General features: G+C 50.7%; 1 protein-coding gene across 2 annotated transcripts in view; it reads left to right on the top strand.

Annotated features, from left to right (window-relative positions):
- stard13b (StAR related lipid transfer domain containing 13b) overlaps positions 1–21,055 on the top strand; it is a 730,982-nt gene that overhangs the window by 470,142 nt on the left and 239,785 nt on the right. Inside the window, exon 1 of one of the 2 annotated variants that reach the window (XM_085999344.1) lies at positions 1,307–1,499. The exons of the other annotated variant lie outside the window; for it this stretch is intronic. Coding sequence (XP_085855470.1) covers positions 1,379–1,499 — 121 coding nt within the window. The 5' untranslated portion in view covers positions 1,307–1,378. Of the gene's footprint in view, positions 1–1,306; positions 1,500–21,055 lie in introns of those variants that run through there. 2 annotated transcript variants of the gene reach the window in all.

The following is a 21,055-nucleotide window of genomic DNA, read 5'->3' as shown; positions in this document are numbered from 1 at the left end:
TGCTGCACCCCACCCAGACACTCATTTCCCCCAAATTTCAGAACCATAGCAACACTCATTTAAATATTATAAATGCAAAAATCAAACTGTATGGTTTGAGTAACTATTGAAGCCTGATAACAGTCATAATTCTTGTATCATTTTTATTTAAACATGTGCATATTGAAAGGCAGGCCAGAATTTCTTACAATTATATTTGCATTTAAAGCTGAAGTCTATTTGACTTGCAACCTCCGTATATGTAGACTTTATCCATTGATTACAGGTTATTTTCACTTCAATATATATCTGGAAATGAGTCTCGTATTAAAGGGGCAGTATGCATGCCTCGTTGGGGAATATTGATTCAATTCTTGGCAAAGTTGGGAACATCCAGCTCCAAAAACTCAGTTGTAACGCTGCCATGTTGTAAAACTTGTGATGTTACGTTTCATTTATACCAGCAGAGTTTAGCAATTTAAAAAAATTGCAAAATGGAGTGGCAAGTGTTATTGATGATTTAATTTATGGCATTATTTTAAAAAAAATCTTTCACAAGTTGGCCTGCCAGACTAGAGAAAAAGGCAAGTTTGATGTTGAAATGACCTTAGTGAGAGCTCTACTCACTTTGAAATGATACTCATTTAAGAAAAATATTTTATGGTGCAACTGCAATCAAATATATTATCAGATAAAGGTAAAATCAATATTGTTTAGAGGAAGAGAATGTTGTGCTATACAAAACTTGAATAAATATTAATTTTGTTTTTATCTGAATTGGACACAAAGATTTGACTTTAGCTACATCATCATGAAAATATATTTTACTAGATCAATGTGAGGTCATTAGACTGTTATATTGTAAATAGAAATTATGTAGGCTTTATTTGCCAGCACAAAAGAATGCATTGAAAGAGTGTGTACCGTTATAGTGATGGGGAAGCTCTGAGACGCAGATGCAGAGAGTCAGTGAGTGGCTCTGTTGCTGGGGACAGGCGGGCTGGTGCTGCGGAGGAGCACAGCCCCCTCCCAGTAGCTACTATAAGCGCGTCAGTAGGAAAGTCAAAGCACAGCACATCTGGTACCGGACTGAGTGGGAGGAGGGAGCTCGGGGTCCTGCCAAGGGGACACTGGCCAGCCCTCTTTGCTTTCTGACAGGCAGCCCGCAAAGCAAAATCTCACGATCAGCATTGAGCTAGCCATGCTCCAAGCCATCGGCAGCTCTCGATCGGTGCAGATCGCAGCCAACCTTGATCTCAGGGTCCATCGGCACATTGGGAGACAGTGATCCAGGGACTGAGGAATTGGAAAGTTTTGGAGGGGGTGGGGAGGGTGGAGGAAATTCCATGGAGTAGCTGCTGTTTTGGGATCAAGAGCGTGCAAACCTTGGGATAAAGGGATGGCCCATCGGAAATCTGCGAGGCACCAACTGAGGAGGTCTTTCAGCGAGCATCTGAAGGACTCCACCGCCAAAGCATGGGATTTATTGTGGAAAAATGTCAGGGAGCGCCGGCTGGCAGGTCAGTTCCCTAAACCCGGATTGCACACTCCCGTAAACTTTATATTTGAAAATCTAGCTGGAGGAGAGAGGTGGTGGTGGGGGGTGAGAGGATAATTATTATTTATATAACTTGCCGCATCTTCCTGCTCTGTAAATGCATTCTTCCATCCTCCAGGCAGGTTCCGCTGCTGGAGGTTGAAACGATCAGCTTAGGAAGTTTGAATGGGAGCGGACCCGGGAGAAGATGAGTTGTTGCAGGATCCAGTGTCCAAGCGCTCGTCAGCTCCCGTGGCTCTTACATTCCTGCAAACCAGAATGCAATCGATTATTTTTACGCAACAAGTTTGCCAAATGTGTACCGTGAGATGCTCGGAATAGAAAGTAAATGTCTGGCCGATCCGGGGTGGGCGTTGCTGGTATATTGACCCGGCTGTCCTGATTGACATTCCCTTTCCTAACGGTAGAATTGGATTTGTATTGAAAGGTTGTTTGAGGCGCGGTTCCCTGGTAAACTGGCTTCCAGCTGTGAATCAATACTCGCAATGTACTGTTCTTTAAGCAGCAATGTTAGACAGCAACTGTCTCTTGATGCTCGGCCTTTTACAAAGAGGAAGTGTAAACACAGCTTCTGCGTGTTCGGGGTGGGTTTTTTCTCTCCCAAACTTGACGATTTTGCTCCCCAAATTACTGCTCGAGACTTTAGCACAAAAATAGAGCAATTAGCAGCAGTTAGTCGATGTGACAGCGACTCTGCTGGTGTCTTTTACTGGAACTGCTTCTGCATACTGCAGGCTGAGGCCAGATGCTTATTTCAATATCATCTCATTACTGGTTTGTGCAAAGCAAATGCTGGGATGACATCCAGTGCAAATCCATAGATTTTAGCAGCCAGCTGTTCAAGTAAGCCAGTGTAGATTGTGTTGCGAGGGATTTCAGAGCCGGACTGGGCTGCTTGCCATTAATGTCTAGTCACTTGCTGAAAAGTCTTCACTGGCTCAGATTACGCTGTGCAATCTAAAAGTGACTTTGGGGCAGCAATTGTTTGCTTTTTTTTGATGGGGAAGTTCTTTATTTACAAAAAAATAATCCCACGGACCATGAGAATTCTTTTAACTGCAGTGTTTCCCAGGCATCTAATCAGCTCGTTAATTAGGTCTTTTTAAAAAGCATTCGCCTGACTTATTATTTATTTATATATAGGTTACATTTTGAATCTTGTTGATATCTTGGAAGTCTTTGCAAAAAGAAAATGCTGCATCAGTTTTGTCCCGAAAGGTGTAAATTCCCCAAGCTTCCCCTGTTGCTCAGTAAAGTATGTCCAGTGAATAGCTGAGCCCCAGAGACCAGGAAGCTTTGATCCCTGAGTTAACTAGTCTCACCCAGGGCAGGAACAGCAGGGACACGACAATTTCATTGGTATTCCCACACCCGTGAGTGGAGCACTGCTCATGCACGGAAGCACTCGTGCGTAGAACTGGACTTTCCCTGGAAATGAAGCAACAACAACTTGCATTTATATAGCGCCTTTAATGTAGTAGAAATTCACAGAAGCGCTATCAGACAAAATTTGACAATGAGCCACACAAAGAGATATTAGGACAGATGACCAACAGTGTGGTCAAATAGATAGGTTTTAAGGAGCATCTCAAAGGAGGAGAGAGAGGCGGAGAGGTTGAAGGAGGGAATTCTAGACAGCTGAAGGCACGGCCGACAGTGATGGGGGCGAAGGAAATTGGGGATGCTCAAGTGACCAGAATTGGAGAAACACAGAGATCTCAGAGGGTTGTCAGGCTGCAGGAAGTTACAGAGAGGCGAGGTCACGGAGGGATTTGAACACAAGGATGAGAATTTTAAATTTGAGGCGTTGCTGGACCAGGAGCCAATGTAGGTCAGTGAGCACAGGGGTGATGGGTGAACAGGACTTGATGGGAGAGCAGTGCAAAGTCAGCAGTATAACTAGGTTCAGCCAACTCCTATTGCTTTAGAGCAAGCCCCAATGGCAAGCCAGTGCCTACAGTATAAAGGGCAATAAATTATGCTTAAAGATTCTATTCACAGCAAAGTTACTTGTGTTTATAGATTGTAATGATATTGGGGATTGCTCCTTCCTCCTCCCCCCCCCCGCAAAAAAATACACAAAAAAGAAAGGCAGATGTGTCCTGTGGTGATTCAAGTAAATCTCTACAAGACTGTCAGTGTGAGAACATATTTTACAAAGAGAAAGTAATGTGCTAGAAATGTTTGGTGTATGTGTGTGTGTAATGAATCTTAAAAAGTGTGGGAACAGACTGTGTGGACCAACAAAAATGTAGTGCTCATCTTTAAGAAGTTACATTCTTTATTTGTCCTTATTCCAAATTGCAGTTACACCGTCTTATGGGAACAATTAGCTGCCACAATTATCATTCAAGCATGGATTGAGTGATGCAAATCTTTTAAATAGCAAACAGGTTTAATTTAGGTCAGTATATGAGCAGTAACAACAACAGGAATCAGAACATGGTAGCATTAAATTAACATGTAAAGTTCAGATTTCAGGCATTTAATGTTTCCTACATTTAAAAAATAAGGAACAAATCTACTTCACTAAAAATAAAGGAGTCCACGGGACTTAAAATGTGAAAGAACTAATTAGCCCAATTTCCCTTCCCTTGAGCACAAGCACAAAAATGGATCACAGGGCTTGATACAAACTTGTGAAAAAGTGATTTGAGGACAAAGAACAAAAACTAATGTTAACAACTGGCCTCTTCGCCACCTAAGAGCTGCCATATCGTTAGCATGTGTAGAGTGCTCCTGAAGTAAGTCGCCATTGATCACATTAATAACTTCTAAAATAATCTGTGTGTTTTCCAAACTATCCTCTTTTACTTTTTTTCAAACTTTAAAAAATTGTAATTTGGGTCACCCCTTGATGGTTATAAGGCAGGCTGGCACAAAGCTGTACAGATCAGGAATGTCCCAGATTTAATCATCAGTCCTTAGCGAGTTAACTGATCTCAGTCTGATCATGACCAGATACTGCAATTGGCCTCAGCATTCCTAGGCTAGGAAGGGGGGAAAAATCAGCCCCTAAGAACTTCATTGTATTAGAGGAAGATTTGGAACAATTGATGGAGCTAACTGTAGCAAACGAATTGGTTATGAAATAGAAGAACTCAAGGTGGAAAAATCACCAGGCCTGGATGGCATGAACCCTAGGCTGTGGAAAAGCTCTTAGAATCCAAAATTCAAGATAAAATTAGTAAACATGCGCTAATCAATGACACCAGCATGGATTTGTTAAAGCCAAATCGTGTTTTACAAATTTAACTGAGTGTTTTTGAAGAGGTGACCAATTGGAGAGATAAAGGGAATGCAGTAGATGGAGGCCAGAATGTTCCAGGGGGTCAGATCGGTGGTGGGTCAGGTGGGAAAGTGGGTTTTCTTGACAGCAGGTCGGGACCCCGCCACCATATGCCTTTCCCAATGTCGAGTGTGTCAGCGCTGAACAGACCCGATTGGCAGCGGTGGGGGACCCAATTAATCTCATTAACATCTAGTTGACAGATGATTAACAGGCTTTGTTAACTTACCTTTTCACTTTAACTTCATGGTCACGGGAACCACACTGTTAGGGGACCACGGCTGTCAACCTGAGGCAGGAGTTCAGTGGCCATTGCTCCAGCTGATTATTTGACAGCTTCAAATATACAGTAAAAGCTCCCACCTGCAAGATCATCACTTTCCTCAGCCACAAGCTGTTTCTCAGTCCATTTCGAGCACAGATTCTGCAGGTTTTCCACTTACCACTCTCCACCCAGTATCATCTCATTGGAAGAACTCTCTCACCAATGACAAAATGCTTCTGTCATCTCTACTTCATCTGTCATCTATTTCATCAACATGGGTGCCCGTTACACGGTCTCAGCTCGGTCCTCAGAATCCGACCACGATCAGCCTCAACACCAGCAGCACCAGGCACACCAGCAGCACCAACAACAACACCAACCTTCTCCGCAATCAACTGATGCTGCACACGAAATAGGGCATCAGCACCCGAGCGCATTGCTACCCGGGAGGCCTAGAATGGCCTCACCATGGCCAGACTTACTTAACTTGATGTTGTATACCCTGGCTGCCACATGATGCGCCAGGTTGGCACCACCCCACACCAACACCATAAAGCATCCCTACAATGTCCAAGCTATTCCTTTCACACTCATCACCATTGCAGGGGGTACCGTTATGTCTCACCATTCACTGCAACTCACTAAGCCACTTCCAAAGGTGCACACAAATCTGTCTAAGAACAGAAAGTGTTGAAAATAAAGGTTTCAATGTTTGACACCACATTAACAGAAACTTTACATGAACATTGGATGAAACACTCAAGTGCCTACTCTTGTGTGTTGTTAGTTGGTATGATTGCACTAGAATGAGGGTGAGTGTGAGGGGTGGCTAGTGAGATGGGGATGTGATAATAGAGGGATGGGTGGAGGAGCAAGGTAAGTTGGTGTGAGTAAGGATGTGCAGGAGTAGGGTAGGGAAGACAGAGTGATGGGGATGTGATGAGAGGCACAGCAGGTTGAGTGTGGCTTTGTACTAACGTTTCCTGATCTAATGAGATCATTGAAAGGTTTGCAGCACTGCATCCAGGTCCTCATGACGACATTCCTGCTTGTGACCTCCTCTGCAATGTGCAACCATGCTGTTTTGTTCTCCTAGGAAGGTCTCTTCTGCCCATGGGAAGGGAAGAGGACCTCCCTGCATGCTGTGACTCCCTTCATAAGCATATGGAGTGAGTCATGGGAGAGCCTGGGTGCAGCCCTCTGCCTCTGTGCAGTGATTGTCAGTGTTTACAGCACTTCAATGCTCATCAAAGTCACAAATGACATCCTTTGTGACTGGGACAAAGGTAAACTATTCCTCCTTGTCCTTCTTGACTTGTCTGCAGCCTTTAACACGGTTGACCGCTTCATCCTTCTCCAACGCCTCTCCACCGTCGTCCAGCTGGGTGGGACTACGCTCGCCTGGTTCCATTCTTATCTATCTAATCGTAGCCAGAGAATCACCTGCAATGGCTTCTGTTCCCGCTCCCGCATCGTTACCTCTGGTGTCCCCCAAGGAGCTATCCTTGGCCCCCTCCTATTTATCATCTACATGTTGCCCCTCGGCGACATCATCCGAAAACACAGCGTCAATTTCCACATGTACGCTGATGACACCCAGCTCAACCTCACTACCACTTCTCTCGACCCCTCCACGGACTCTAAATTGTCAGACTGCTTGTCCGACATCCAGTTCTGGATGAGCAGAAATGTTCTCCAATTAAATATTGGGAAGACCGAAGCCATTGTTTTCAGTCCCCTCCACAAACTCCGTTCCCTAGCCACTGACTCCATCCCTCTCCCTAACATCTGTCTGAGGCTGAACCACACTGTTCTGACCCTGAAATGAGCTTCCGACCACATATCCGCAGCATAACAAAGACCGCCTACTTCCACCTCCGTAACATCACCCGTCTCTATCCTTGCCTCAGCTCATCCGCTGCTGAAACCCTCATCCATGCCTTTGTTACCTCTAGACTTGACTATTCCAGCACACTCCTGGCTCGCGTCCCACATTCTACCCTACGTAAACTTGAGGTCATCCAAAACTCGGCTGCCCGTGTCCTAACTCACACCAAGTCCTGTTCGGTCATCTCCCCTGTGCTCGCTTACCTACACTGACTCCCGGTTAAGCAGCGCCTCGATTTCAAAATTCTCACCATGGTTTTAAAATCCCTCCATGGCCTCGCCCCTTCCTATCTCTATAATCTCCTCCAGCCCCACGAGCCCCCGAGATATCTGCGCTCCTCTAATTATGCCCTCTTGAGGATCCCTGATTATAATTGCTCAACCTTTGGTGGCCGTGCCTTCTGTTGCCTAGGCCCTAAGCTCTAGAATTCCCTGCCTAAACCTTTCTGCCTCGCTACCTCTCTTTCCTCCTTTAAGACACTCCTTAAAACCTACCTCTTTGACCAAGCTTTTGGTCACCTGCCCTAATTTATCCTTATGTGGCTCGGTGTCAAATTTTTTGTTTAAAATACTCCTGTGCAGCTCCTTGGGACGTTTTACTACGTTAAAGGCGCTATATAAATACAAGTTGTTGTTGTAAAACACTGTCCGCACAAATGTCAAAATAAAGTTGGCCATGGTCCCTTTAAGGAAACCGGCTGATATTGCGCCATGAAATGACGTCGCCAGACCCGCTTCCTCTAATTGGACTGGGAAACTCGCTGGGCGGGCTTAACAAGCCCCATCAAGGGAAAATAATTTTAGACAGCGGGATGGAGCCAGCAGCAGGGTCGGCACCCGCCACCGACGTTGCCCGCCCCGGACCGGCCGAGGTAAGCTAAATCCCGACCGGAGTGACTATGAATTGTCAGAAGGTGTTTGATAAGATGTCTCACAAGAGGCTTGTTAGGAAAATCCAGGTGTACGGTATAAGAGGAAGTGTAGCAGCATGGATACAAAGTTGGCAGACAGACAAGAAACAAAGAGTTAAGGTAAATGGGTGTTGCTTGGACTGGAGAAGGCTCAGTGCAGTGTACCTCAGAGGTCAGTGCTGGGTCCACTTTTGCTCTTGGTATATAGATGAATTTGACTTGGGTGTTGTGAATATAATCTTGAAATGTGCCAATGACACAAAAGTAGAAGGGCTAGCAAAAAGTGAAGACTTCGGAAAGACGTCAACAGGTTAGCGTAATGCGCAGTGATGGGTCAGATGCAATGCAATATGGATAAGTGAGAAGTAATACAGTTAGGGAGAAAAACAAGAGATGAGAGTATACTTTGAAGAACGTGGATAAACAAAGAGAGACCTAGGAGTTCAAATACCCTATGGGGGAGAAATTCGGTATAGCCCCGTTTGGGGCACTAAAACTTAAAAAGCTGAGAAAGTTAGCGCCAGGCGCTAATGTTTCTAAACTTTAAAAAAATTCGGTTTTGCTAAATTGAGCGCTCCACTTCCTTCTTGGAGCGCAATTGGCAGCAGGCGGGATGGAGACTTCAGCACTGCTGCACACTGGGCTGTGCAGTGCTGCCGTGTTCAAAGGCTCCTTCCTTCCCTTAAAGGGAAGGGCCATCGCTGCAGGCTCTGCAATACCACCAAGGCAGCCGCGATCCAGCGCAATCAACCCGGCACTCAAGCAGAGTGCCGGGCTGATTGTTCGCGAGCAGGAACCCTCGAAAAAAAGCAGAACATGAAAGATAATTTTTTTTTACTTACCTCGGCCACCTTGCCCCGAAGTGGCCGGCCGACCGATACACGCCTCCTGCGGCTGTCAGTGTTTTCGACCAGCGCTGCTGCAGGGGACAGAAGTCAATTTCGGGTCCAGGGTGCTGCCAGGACGATGACGTCACGATCTCCGGGTGAAGGAGATTGGGGCGCAACGCCATAGCGCCGCCGCAAAACTTCCGGCGAATATGGCGGGAGTCAATGTCAGCGCTGCTCCCAGTCGCTAAGCCATTTGCGCCCCCCGGAATCACACAAAAATCTACCCCACTATGTGTAGTGTAATCGGAGAAAGACTAGTTGAGTAATAATATAATACAATCACCAACCAGTATTGAAACTGCTAACATTATAGAAGCCGTACCTTTGTAGGCTAACTACTCTGGTCTCTTAATGTCTATTAATCTCTCCTGCCTTCCATCGAGAGCCATCTTTTGTTTCTTAACTTGTCCCATTACCATCTCCTTTTGCCTTGCACCATCTCTTAATCTCTCTTAATGTCTCTTCATCTCTCCTGCCTTCCACCCTATCACAGACCTTCCCTTTTGTTCTTTCCTCCCCTCCCCCTTTCCCAGAGCCTACACTTGCTTAAAAACTTGTTTGATCTCCAGCTTTTTCCAGTTCTGACGAAGGGTCATCAACCAGAAACGTTAACTCTGTTTCTCTCTCCACGGATGCTGCCTGACCTGCTGAGTATTTTCAGCATTTTCTGTTTTTATTTCAGATTTCCAGCATCCGCCATATTTTTCTTTTGTGTCACTAAAACAGATTATCTGGTGATATCACAATGTTGTTTGTGGGAGCTTGCTGTGCGCAAATTGGCTGCCATGTTTCCTACATTACAACAGTGACTACACTTCAAAAGTACTCTTACTAGACTTCTTACCTAAGTCTGTAATCACCAATCCCATTGCCAACCAGATAATTACTTTCGTTCTGCTGTAGCTACTTTGCAGGAACACAAATTCTTGAACATTTAGATGTCACCTCTGACTTCTGATACCTGAAAAATAAGGATCTCCTTCAGTTGGCTTTATTTTATTTTCCTGTATCTTTAGTGACAAACAATAGCTCAATTCTACGCTTGCTCAACTTGTGTTTGTTACTGTAAATCTATATATATTAAAAATCTTAAATAGCGTTACATAGAATCCGCAGCATTGAAACCTACTGGCCAGTGCCAGTGTTTATACTCCAAGTGAGCATCCTCCCATTCTAATTACCTCTTACCTCCCTGTAAGCCTATCCCTTTATTCATTTCTCCCTCATGTATGCATCAAGCCGCCCCTTAAATGCGTCACTGCTCTCTGCTTCAATCACGCTATGTGGCAGCGAGTTCCACATTCTTGCCACTCTCTGGGCCAACAAATTCCTCCTAAATTCTGTTTGTGGCTATCTTATATTTATGCCCCCTTGTTCTAGACTCACCTACAAGTGGAAACAGTAACAGTTTCTCCTCGTCCACCCTATCAGACCCCTTCAGGTATGCTGTTATTTGCTCTTTTCCAGATAAAAAAGCCCCAGCCTGCTCAATCTTTCCTGATAGTTGCATCTGCTCAATTCTGGCAACATCGTTGTAAATTTTTCTGCACTTTCTTCAGTGATTCAATATCCTTTTTATAATATGGAGACCAGATCTGCACACAGTTCTCCAAGTATGGTCCAACCAAAGATCTATATAAATATATTACCTCCCTGCTTTTGTATTCTATCCCTCTTGAAATGTACCCCAGTACTTTGTACTCTTTATGGTCTTATCGATGTGTATTGCCACTTTTAGCAGTTTATTTTCCTGTGTTCCTAGATCTTTTTGCTTCTCTACCCCATTTAGTTTCTGATCTTCCAAGGAGTAAGTGGCCTCCTTATTCCACTTACCAAAATGAGCCACCTCACACTTCACTATATTGAATTTCATTTGCCGTTTCACTATATTAAATTTTATTTCCCATTTATCCGCCCACTGTTCCTGGAGTGTGTACGAGATGTTTTTTTAGAGCAGTATGTTGAGGAGCCAACTAGGGAACAGGCTATCCTAGATTGGGTATTGTGCAATGAGAAGGGGTTAATTAATAATCTTGTTGTGCGGGGTCCTTTAGGGAAGAGTGACCATAACATGAAAGAATTCTTCATTAAGATGGAAAGTGAAGTGGTCCAATCCGAAACTCGGGTCCTAAATCTAAACAAAGGAAACTACGATGGTATGAGGAGTGAATTGGCTATGATAGATTGGGGAGCTACATTAAAAGGCATGACGGTGGATAGGCAATGGCTAACATTTAAGGAACGAATGCATGATTTGCAACAGTTATACATTCTTTTCTGGTGCAAAAACACAAAAGGAAAAGCGGCCCAACCATGGTTAACAAAAGAAATTAAGAATAGTACTAGATCCGAAGAGGAGTCATATAGAGGTGCCAGAAAAAGTAGCAAGCCTGAGGATTGGTTTCGAGTTCAGCAAAAAAGAACCAAGAGATTGATTAAGAGAGGAAAAATAGAGTATGAGAGTAAACTTTCAAGGAACATAAAAGTGGATTGTAAAAGCTTTTACAAGTATGTAAAAAGAAAAAGATTAGTGAAGACAAATGTAGGTCCCTTACAGTCAGAAACGGGAGAATTTATAATGGGGAACAAGGAAATGGTGGAGCAATTAAACAAATACTTTGGTTCTGTCTTCACGGAAAAGGACACAAATAACATCCCAGAAATGCTAGGGAGCCAAGGGTCTAGTGAGAAGGAGGAATTAAAGGAAATTAGTATTAGTAAAAAAATAAAGCTGGAGAAATTAATGGGACTGAAAGCTGATAAATCCCCGGGGCCTGATAATCTGCATCCAGAGTACTAAAAAAAGGTAGCCATGGAAATAGTGGATGCATTGGTTGTCATCTTCCAAAATTCTATAGATTATGGAACAGTTCCTGCAGATTGGAGGGTGGCAAATATAACCTCACTATTTAAAAAAGGAGGGAGAAAGAAAACAGGGAACTACAGACCAGTTAGCCTAACATCATAGAAGCATAGAAGATAGGAGCAGGAGTAGGCCATTCGGCCCCTCGAGCCTGTTTCGCTATTTAATGAGATCATGGCTGATCATCCAAATTCAGTAACCTGTCCTTGCTTTCTCCCCATATTCCTTGATCCCTTTAGCCTTAAGAAATATATGTAACTCCTTCTTGAATATATTTAATGAATTGGCCTCACCTGCCTTGTGTGGTAGAGAATTCCACAGATTCACCACTCTCTGGGTGAAGAAATTCCTCCTCATCTCTGTCCTAAATGGCTTATCCCTTATCCTTAGACTGTGACCCCTGGTTCTGGACTCCCCCGCCATCGGGAACATCCTTCCTGCATCTAGTCTGTCTAATCCTGTTAGAATTTTATAAGTTTCAATGAGATCCCCTCTCATTCTTCTAAGCATTAATGAATATAAGCCTAATTGACCCAATCTCTCCTCATACATCATTCCTGCCATCCCAGGTATCAGTCTGATGAATCTTCGCTGCACTCTCTCCATGGCAAGAACATCCTTCCTCAGATAAGGCGACCAAAACTGCACACAATACTCAAGGTGTGGTCTCACCAAGGCCCTGTACAACTGCAGCAAGACATCCTGGCTCCTGTATTTGAATCCTCTCGCTATGAAGGCCAACATAACATTTGCCTTCTTAACCGCCTGCTGCAACTGCATGCTTATGTAACGGCTTCAGCGGCACTTCCCTCTGCTCGCCGCCTGAGGGCGGTTTTTGAGGCTTCAGTGCGCTGCTGCCGTACCTTTGGGCCCCTCTCCTCACCTGTTTCTCGAGTAATTGATCTCATCAGAGTAATCAGGCTAGTTAATAAAGTTGTTCGGTTTTGTCCTCTTTTTATAAACCCAAAAATAAACCCTTAAACAAATAAACCCTTTAAATAACCCGATTAATCAAATTAAAATTTGGCCTCTTAAATCGATTACGCACTCCAGTCCCCGCGGCGCCCACCGGTCACGAAAGAGCTCGAGCTCGCCGGCGGACACCGCGTGCTCCATCTCCAGGGCCACCCGGCCGCGAACATGGCCGCGGAAGAGAGGGAGGCAATCCGGCCGGGCGACCCCCTCGGCCGCCCGCTGCCTGGACCAATTAATGGCTTTCTTGGCCAGGCCCAGGAGCAGGCCCACGAGGAGGTCCTCCGACCTGCCCGCTCCCCTCCGCACCGGGTGACCGTAGATCAAGAGCGTGGGACTGAAGTGCAACCAAAATTTGAGGAGCAGCCCCTTCAAATAGTGAAAGAGGGGCTGCAACCTCCCACACTCGACATACACATGGAACACGGACTCCTCCAGACCGCAGAACAAACAGGCGGCCCGGGAGTCCGTGAACCTACTTAAAAACCTATTGCACGGGACTGCTCTGTGCAACACCCTCCAGGCCAAGTCCCCAATAGAACAAGGGAAGACTCCCGCATAGAGAGCCCCCCATTGGGGACCTCCGCCTCCGCCGGAAGGTAAAACGGCACGCCACGGCGTGTCCGGACGGCAGGCGAAGATGGCAAAGTGGAAGGTGTGCAAGAGCAGCCCGTACAGGAAACCCCTCCGTGCAGAATGGAAAGGCACGGAGGGCATCTCCTCGAGACGGCTCAAGTTGTGAGGCACCAAACCCCTAGGGGAGCTTTGGGGCAGGGCGCCGATATGGAATTCCGTCCGAACGGGAGTAAGCCCGGGCGGGATCGCCCCACGCGCTTGAGCTGCCTCGATACACCTCGTGGCGCCGGGGCGCAACCTCGCCTTCACCGCCTCGATGGCATCGACCGCGAGCCGGACGTTGCCCCACGACATACGCCGCGCCAACTCCTCCGGCGCCATCCAGCCCGCTCCTCCGCCATCGAGTAGGTCCCCGACTCTAGTCACCCTGCCAGGCACAGCCCTCCGCTCCGCCAGCCGCCCGAACTCACGGACGCGGAGGTGCGGATTCCTGAACAGCGGCTCTCGAAGGACAGCCGCCATTCCTGACGGGGGAGAGCTCCGCCTGGAGGCGACGGAGTTCCAAACCCATAGCAGTTCCTGGTAAAAGACAGGCAGCTCCTGCAGGCTGGCACGCCTGCTGCCCACTTCCAGAAACAGGAGCTGCATGTCGTAATTGAGGCCGTGCAGCTGGCGGAAGAAATACGTCGCCAGCGCACACCATCTGGGAGGATTCTCGACGTACAGGTATCTCTGCAGCGTCTGAAGACGGAAAGTCGCAGCCTGGGTGCGAAGGCACACCAGCGCCTGACCGCCCTCCCTAAGCGGGAGACTCAGAACCGCGGCAGCGACCCAGTGTATCCTGTTGTTCCAGAAGAAGTCGACGAGCTTCTTCTGTATCTTGGCGACAAACGCAGGGGGGGGGGATCAGAGTGACCAACCGGTACCACAACATGGCGGCCACCAGTTGGTTTATGACCAACGCCCGACCCCTGTAGGACAACACTCGGAGCAATCCTGTCCAGCATCCTAAGCGAGCGGTGACTTTGGCCTCCAGCTCGTGCCAGTTCGCCGGCCAGGCGTCCTCGGCCGGGCTGAGGTAGACTCCCAAGTAGAGGAGGTGCGTCGTACTCCAGGCGAAGGGCCTGAACTCCTCCGGCAGAGAGTCCACCTGCCACTGACCCACCAGGAGTCCAGAACATTTCACCCAGTTGATCCTGGCGGAGGATGCGTCCGAGTAAATCTGCTGGCATTCCCGCATCCTCCGCAAGTCAACGGGATCCGTGACCATGAGGAGCACGTCATCGGCGTAAGCCGAGAGGACCACCTCCACGCCCGGCCCTTGCAGAGCCAATCCCGCCAACCTCTTCCGCAAGAGGCGCAGGAAAGGCTCCACGCAAATGGCATATAACTGGCCGGACATGGGGCATCCCTGACGCACCCCCCTCCCGAAGCGAAGGGGCGCCGTCAAGGACCCGTTAACTTTAATCAGACACTCCGCGGCAGCGTACAGAAGTCGGATCCGGGCGACGAAATGCGTCCCGAACCCGAATGCGCGCAGAGTCCCGAAAAGATACTCGTGATCCACCCTGTCGAACGCCTTCTCCTGATCCAGGGAAAGGAAGGCGACCGACAGACCAGCCCTCTGGGAATGGTGGACCAGGTCCCGGACCAGATGGATGTTATCGTGAATGGTCCGGCCCGGGACCGTGTAGGACTGGTCGGGATGGATCATGTGGGCCAGCACGGTGCCAAGGCGAACGGACATGGCCCTGGCAAAAATTTTGTAATCCGTGCTGAGGAGGGAGACCGGGCGCCAGTTCTTAAGGAGGCGGAGATCACCCCTCTTAGGCAGCAGGACGATCACCGCCCTGCGCCACGAGAGGGGCATCTCCCCGGTCGCCAAACATTCCCCCAGGACCCGCACGTAGTCGCCCCCCAGGACGCCCCAGAACGCCCTGTGGAACTCCACGGTCAGCCCGTCCAGCCCCGGGGACTTCCCCCTAGAGAGCTGGCGGAGGGCGCCGGACAGCTCCTCCAAACTCAGAGGAGCGTCCAATTTTTCGGCGCCCTCCAGGCCGACCTTCGGCAGGTCCTCCCACAAAACTCTGCGCGCTTCCTCGCTGGACGGATCCGGAGAGAACAGAGCCCCGTAATAGGCGCGGGTCTCCGCGCGGATTCCCTCCGGATCCGAGACCGGAGATCCGTCGTCGGCCAGCAGCTCCAAAAGCTGCTTACGGACCCCCCGTCTTTTTTCCAGCGAGTAGAAGAAGGGGGAGCCGCGGTCCAGGTCCCGCAGGAACTGGATCCGCGACCTCACGTACGCGCCTCGGGACCCGACGAGCTGCAGGTCCTTCAGCGCGCCCTTCTTCTCTTCGTACGCCAGCCGCAGGGCCGGGTCCTCGGCGACTTGACCGAGACGGGACTCCAGGTCGAGCACCTCCTTCTCCAACTGCCCGACCCGGGCCTCCCGCCTCTTGGTCGACCCCTTCGCGTACTCCTGACAGAAGAGACGGATGTGAGCCTTGCCCACATCCCACCATAGCCTCAAGGAGGGGAAGCCCCCCTGCTTCCTTCTCCAGCCGGCCCAGAACCGACCGAACGAATCCCGGAACCGCGCGTCCTCCAGCAGCAGGTTGTTAAAGTGCCAGTACGCGGACCCCCCCACGGCGCGCAGCGGCACGAGCTCCGCCCACACCAGGTGGTGGTCTGTGCACGGCACCGGCCGCACGGAAGCCGTCGGAACGCAGGAGACGTATGCCCGGGAAATGTAGAGGCGGTCGATCCTGGACGCTCCTCCCCCAGACCTCACAAAAGTGAAGGCGCTGGAGTCGGGATGGAGATTACGCCAGACGTCCACCAAGTCGAGGGACCCGACCAGGTCCCTCAACTTCCCCATCGCCGCCGGGCACGGCTGGGTACCCGTGCGGTCCCTCGCCTCGAGGGTACAATTAAAATCCCCCCCGAGGATGACGCACTCGCCCGCGTCGATGGAGCCCAAAAGAGTGGACACTTCTTCAAAGAAGCGCGCTTGCTGCGCACCAGCCTGAGGGGCGTACACGTTCACTAGATGGAACGGCACGCCCCCCAGGCGAACAGTGACCTGGAGCAAGCGGCCCGGCACGAGCTCCTTGACCCCCAAGATCTCCGGCTGAAAATGCGGGGCCAACAAGATAGCCACCCCACTGGAAACACTGGAGAGGTGACTCATGTTGACCCCTCCTTGCCACTCCAGGAGCCACGTGGCCTCGTCTCCTGGAACGGTGTGGGTTTCTTGCAGGAAGCACACCGCATACTTCCCGTCCCGAAGGACCGAAAAGTTATTAAACCTGCGGCTAGCTTCCCTGCTGCCGTTGACGTTGAGGCTGGCTATGGTTATCTTCATTTCAGAAGCACAACCAACCCCTACTTATGACTAACGGGGTAAGGAAGGGCGGCCGCTAGTCGACCGCCACTTCCTCAGCAGCCCAGTGAGAAACAGCCGGAACCGACGCAGCTCGAGCGGGTCCGCGCCCGCGTCCTCGCCCATAGTCCTGTAGGCGACGCGGGCCGACCCGATGAGCAGCGCCAGCTCCGACCATCTATCGAGGGCCCGCCGGGTGGTGCGGCGACCCTGGCACGTGGCCACAAAGTCCCGGAGGTCCCTGACGGGAATGAGATCGAGGGGGGTCCCGGCGAGGGGCGCGAGGTCATCCATCGCCTCCTCGGCGACGGCATCTAGATCCTCCTCCGCCCCTACCACCGAGTCCCCGTCCTCCTCCGGGGGGTCGCCACCGTCGGCCAAACCGTCCGCCACGCAGTGCGCATCGGGCGGCTCAGCCGTGACGGCCGGCCCCGCCTCCGCCCGGATCCCACCCCCAGGATCGGTAGCGGAGGATTTCTCCCTGGGCTCCTCTAGGGGGGCCGGGCCAGAAGACGGCGGCGGTTCGGAGACCCCCTCCGCCCCAGGCGCCGGAACGACCGGAGAGGCCGGAGAGACCGGAGAATACGAAAACCGGGCCTCCTCCAAGTCGCCCGGCGCCAGAGACACAGACCGAGGGCCCTCCTCTGCGACGCCACCGGCCTCCGACCCAGCAGACGGGGTGAAATTTTTACATACCTCGACGAGGTCGAGCAGCACCTGGGAAAAATCCGGACCGTTCTGGGCGAGCTCGTCCTCAGACGACTCGCCCGACCCGGTCCCCTGGCCGCCCGACCCGTCGAGGGGCAATGCCACCAACAGTGGATCTATAACCGCCGCGGGTTGTTCCGTGACCCCCCCCACGGGCAGGGTCTCGTCCCCATCCCCGGGAGGCACGAGCTGGGCAGACGCTTCTGCCTCAGCCTCCCCAGGGACAGGCGACCCCTGCCGTTCGCCGATGGTGTTAGCGGTGGGGTGGGGCTCAGCGCCCGCGGCGGGCGACGACTCCCCCCGACCGGAGGGACCTTCCACCTCCCGGTCCTCCTCCTCGTCCAGGGAGTCGCGCCTTCTTTTGAGCGCGGAGGGGTAAAGGGAGGCCTCCATTTCTTCAGGGGCCTCCCCTGCTTCCTCTGGTGGAGCGAGTTCTTTGGGTCCCCCGGACCCGAGCCCGGCCGCAGGTTCTGGCGTGACCGCCTCGGCGGTCGCGGCCACAGGCTCGGGCACGAGGTCCCCCCCACCTCCGCACTCCGCGATTATCGCGATTACGCGCTCGGGCGTCAGGGCCTCCAAATTCAGGGGGACGCCCTCCGCGGGGGGACCCACCCTACGGTTTCGTGTCTTGTCCCGCGCCTTCTTTCTGACCGGATCTCCCTCCTCCCCCCCGCCGGAGGCCAGGATGGCATCGACCTCCGACGACGACCGCGCCCCGGTAGCATTGGATTGAGCGGGGGCGCGGCTAGACCCGGAAGGAGGAGCGGCGGCGGCGCCAGCCTTGGCCACGCCAGATGACCTAGCGGCCTTGGAGGCGGGGCAGTTTTTCCGCACGTGCCCCACCTCCCTACAGGCGTGGCACCGCACGCCGTCCGTCGTCCAGAAGACGCGGTACGAGGTCCCCCCGTGGAGGACCGTGAAAGCCCCGTCTGTCTCCCCCTCCCGCGCCAGCTGGATAAAGGCCTGGCGCCGGAAGGAGAAGACATGGCGAAGGCTGCTCTCCCGGAGTCCGAGCGGGATCGGGGAAATCCCCGACCTCACCTCCCCGAGTTGGTGTAGGTGGGGGAGGAGGAGCTCACAGGTGATAAAGGGCGGGACGTTTGATAAAACCACCCTCTGCGCGGTGGCCTCCAGCGGGTCCACCGGCAGGAAAGTCCCGCCCACGGTGAGCCCCTGAGCGATGGCCAGGGCCACCGCCCGCTCGGACTCCAGGAAGAAGACAGCCTTCCCGTACATTTTTGAGGCAGCCACTATGGCCGGAGGGCCGACAACCCCGGCCATAGCCTTCACGCATGCCTCAATAGTCATGTTGGGGTGGGTGTAGCTCTTCACCCCGAGTTTTGTGGTCATTAGGCGGAACGGCGACGGGGCAGCAGCGGAAGCGGGAGCGGCCGCGGCTTTCGTCGCCACCGCCGCGTATGTCCTCGCCGGCCCCGCCGCCGCCGCCGCAGATGTAGACGCCATGGTGGGGTGGATTTAAAAGAGCTACACACACCCCAAAAGTCACAGGCCTGAAGGTGTTTAAAGGCCTCAGGGAAAAGAGTCCTGAGCAGAGGGAGTGTAAATTAACTGGGCAGCCTCTCCCCTTGATGATGTTAATTGGGAGAGGGCCCTTTCCTCCCTCTGCTCAATTGGCAATTAGTATGTCTAAAAAGAGATGCCTTTTGGAGGCAGAGGCAGAGAGGACAAGGAGAGAGAAAGAGGGGGACAGGAAGGAGGGGGGAGCCGAAAAGGCAGGGTCCCCACTCAGGGTGTTGTTCGGTGGGTGGGTATCGGCAGGGTGTACTCCCCCGATGGTGTAACAAAGTCTTAAGATGTTCTTCGGGCAGGGGGAGAAGATGTCTTCACCTGGGCAGGCTGGAAAAAGCCCAGGCTCAGCCCACACCAGGTCTTCTTAATGCAGGGGAACAAGCTTCACCTGGGCAGGCTCCAGCCAACCCAGGCCAGGCTTTCGGCCCGTCTTCTTTCCCCCCCCCCGCCTAAAATGTAAAGTCTTTGGAGGAGTACACAGAGACACCCACCTGCAGTTAGTCAAGTTGCAGCTCCTCCCCTCCTTCCAAGTGGAGCTGTTTCGTTGTATCCTCTCTCCCTCTCCCAGGCTGGGGGCCAAGTTGGAGGCAGTGATGTAAAGGCCTCTGTGAAAACTGGGAGCTGGCCTCCTCCTCTGCCCTCTCCTCCTCCCTCTCCAGGCACCTCTGTAGATGATGTTGGTTGTAGTGGTGGTGGCCTGGGGTCACTCCCTCCTTCCAGGCCAAGGCAACCACACTCTCTCTCAGCAGCAGCTCAAAGGCACAACCTGCTCCTCTCAGAGCTGGAACAGAATGAGGTCAGGCTTCGGTGCACTGCTGCCGTGCCTTCTGGGCCCCTCTCCTCACCTGTTTCTCGAGTAATTGATCTCATCAGAGTAATCGATCTCATCAGAGTAATCAGGCTAGTTAATAAAGTTGTTCGGTTTTGTCCCTCTTTTGTCGCTATGCCTCTGGCCTCACCTGTGTCTTGTTAATGTATTTGTCTCCTGTCTCATTTGATTAATTATGTCACGTGACCACTCTGGCCTGTATTTAAGCTTCCTGTTTCCTGTCCTCTTGGCTAAGTCCTGGGTTCGCCTGCCTGCTAGTAACAGCTCTTGCTGTGTCTCTGGCGTTCTCGAGTCTCAAGTGAATCTCCTTTCGAGTGTTACTATGTCTCTGTGTTTTCGAGTATCAAGTGAAGCATCTTTCGAGTTCTACCCGGTCTCGAGTCCTTGGATAGGTTTCCTGCACTTGGGTCTACTACCGAAACCCTAGCAAAATGGCCCCGTGAATGCACGGCCCCATGACAGCTTACCTTCAGCGACTGGTGCACAAGGACACCCAGATCTCATTGCACTTCCCCTTTTCCCAATCTATTGCCATTCAGATAATAATCTCTCTTCCTGTTTTTGCCACCGAAGTGGATAACCTCGCATTTATCCACATTATACTACATTTGCCATGCATCTGCCCAATCACCCAACCTGTCCAAATCATACTGGCGTTTCTCTGCATCCTCCTCACAGCACAGACGCCCACCCAGCTTTGTGTCGTCTGCAAACTTGGAGATATTACATCTAGTTCCCTCGTCTAGATCATTTATATATATTATGAATAGCTGGGGTCCTAGCACCAATCCCTGCGGTACCCCACTAGTCACTGCCTGCCACTCAGATAAAGACCTGTTTATTCCAACTCTTTGTTTCCTGTCTGCCAACCAGTTCTCTATCCAAGACAGTACCTTACCCCCAATCCCATGTGCTTTAACTTTGCACACTAATCTCTTATGCGGGACCTTATTGAAAGCCTTCTGAAAGTCCAAATACACCACATCCACTGGTTCTCCCTTATCTATTCTACCAGTTACATCCTCAAAAAATTCCGGTATATTAGTTAAGCCTGATTTACCTTTTGTAAATCCATGTTGACTTTGTCCGATCCTGTCTCTGTTTTCCAAGTGCTCTGCTATTACATCTTTTATAATGGACTCCAGCATTTTCCCCACTATCGATGTCAGGCTTACCGGTCTATAATTCCCCGTTTTCTCTCTACCACCTTTTTTAAATAGTGGGGTTACATTAGCTATCCTCCAATCCATGGGAACTGTTCCAGAGTCTATAGAATTTTGGAAGATGACCAGCAATGCATCTACTATTTATAGGGCCACTTCCTTAAGTACCCTAGGAGTAGGGAAAATGCTGGAGTCTATTATAAAGGATGTGATAACAGGACACTTAGAAAATATCAATGGGATTAGACAAAGT

Source organism: Somniosus microcephalus, chromosome 10 (assembly GCF_052327205.1).
Source record: "Somniosus microcephalus isolate GS21.2 chromosome 10, FLI_Smic_1.0, whole genome shotgun sequence".
Lineage (NCBI taxonomy): Eukaryota > Metazoa > Chordata > Chondrichthyes > Squaliformes > Somniosidae > Somniosus > Somniosus microcephalus.
The sequence above is the reverse complement of the archived record's forward strand: the minus strand, read 5'-3'. Positions and strand labels throughout refer to the sequence as shown.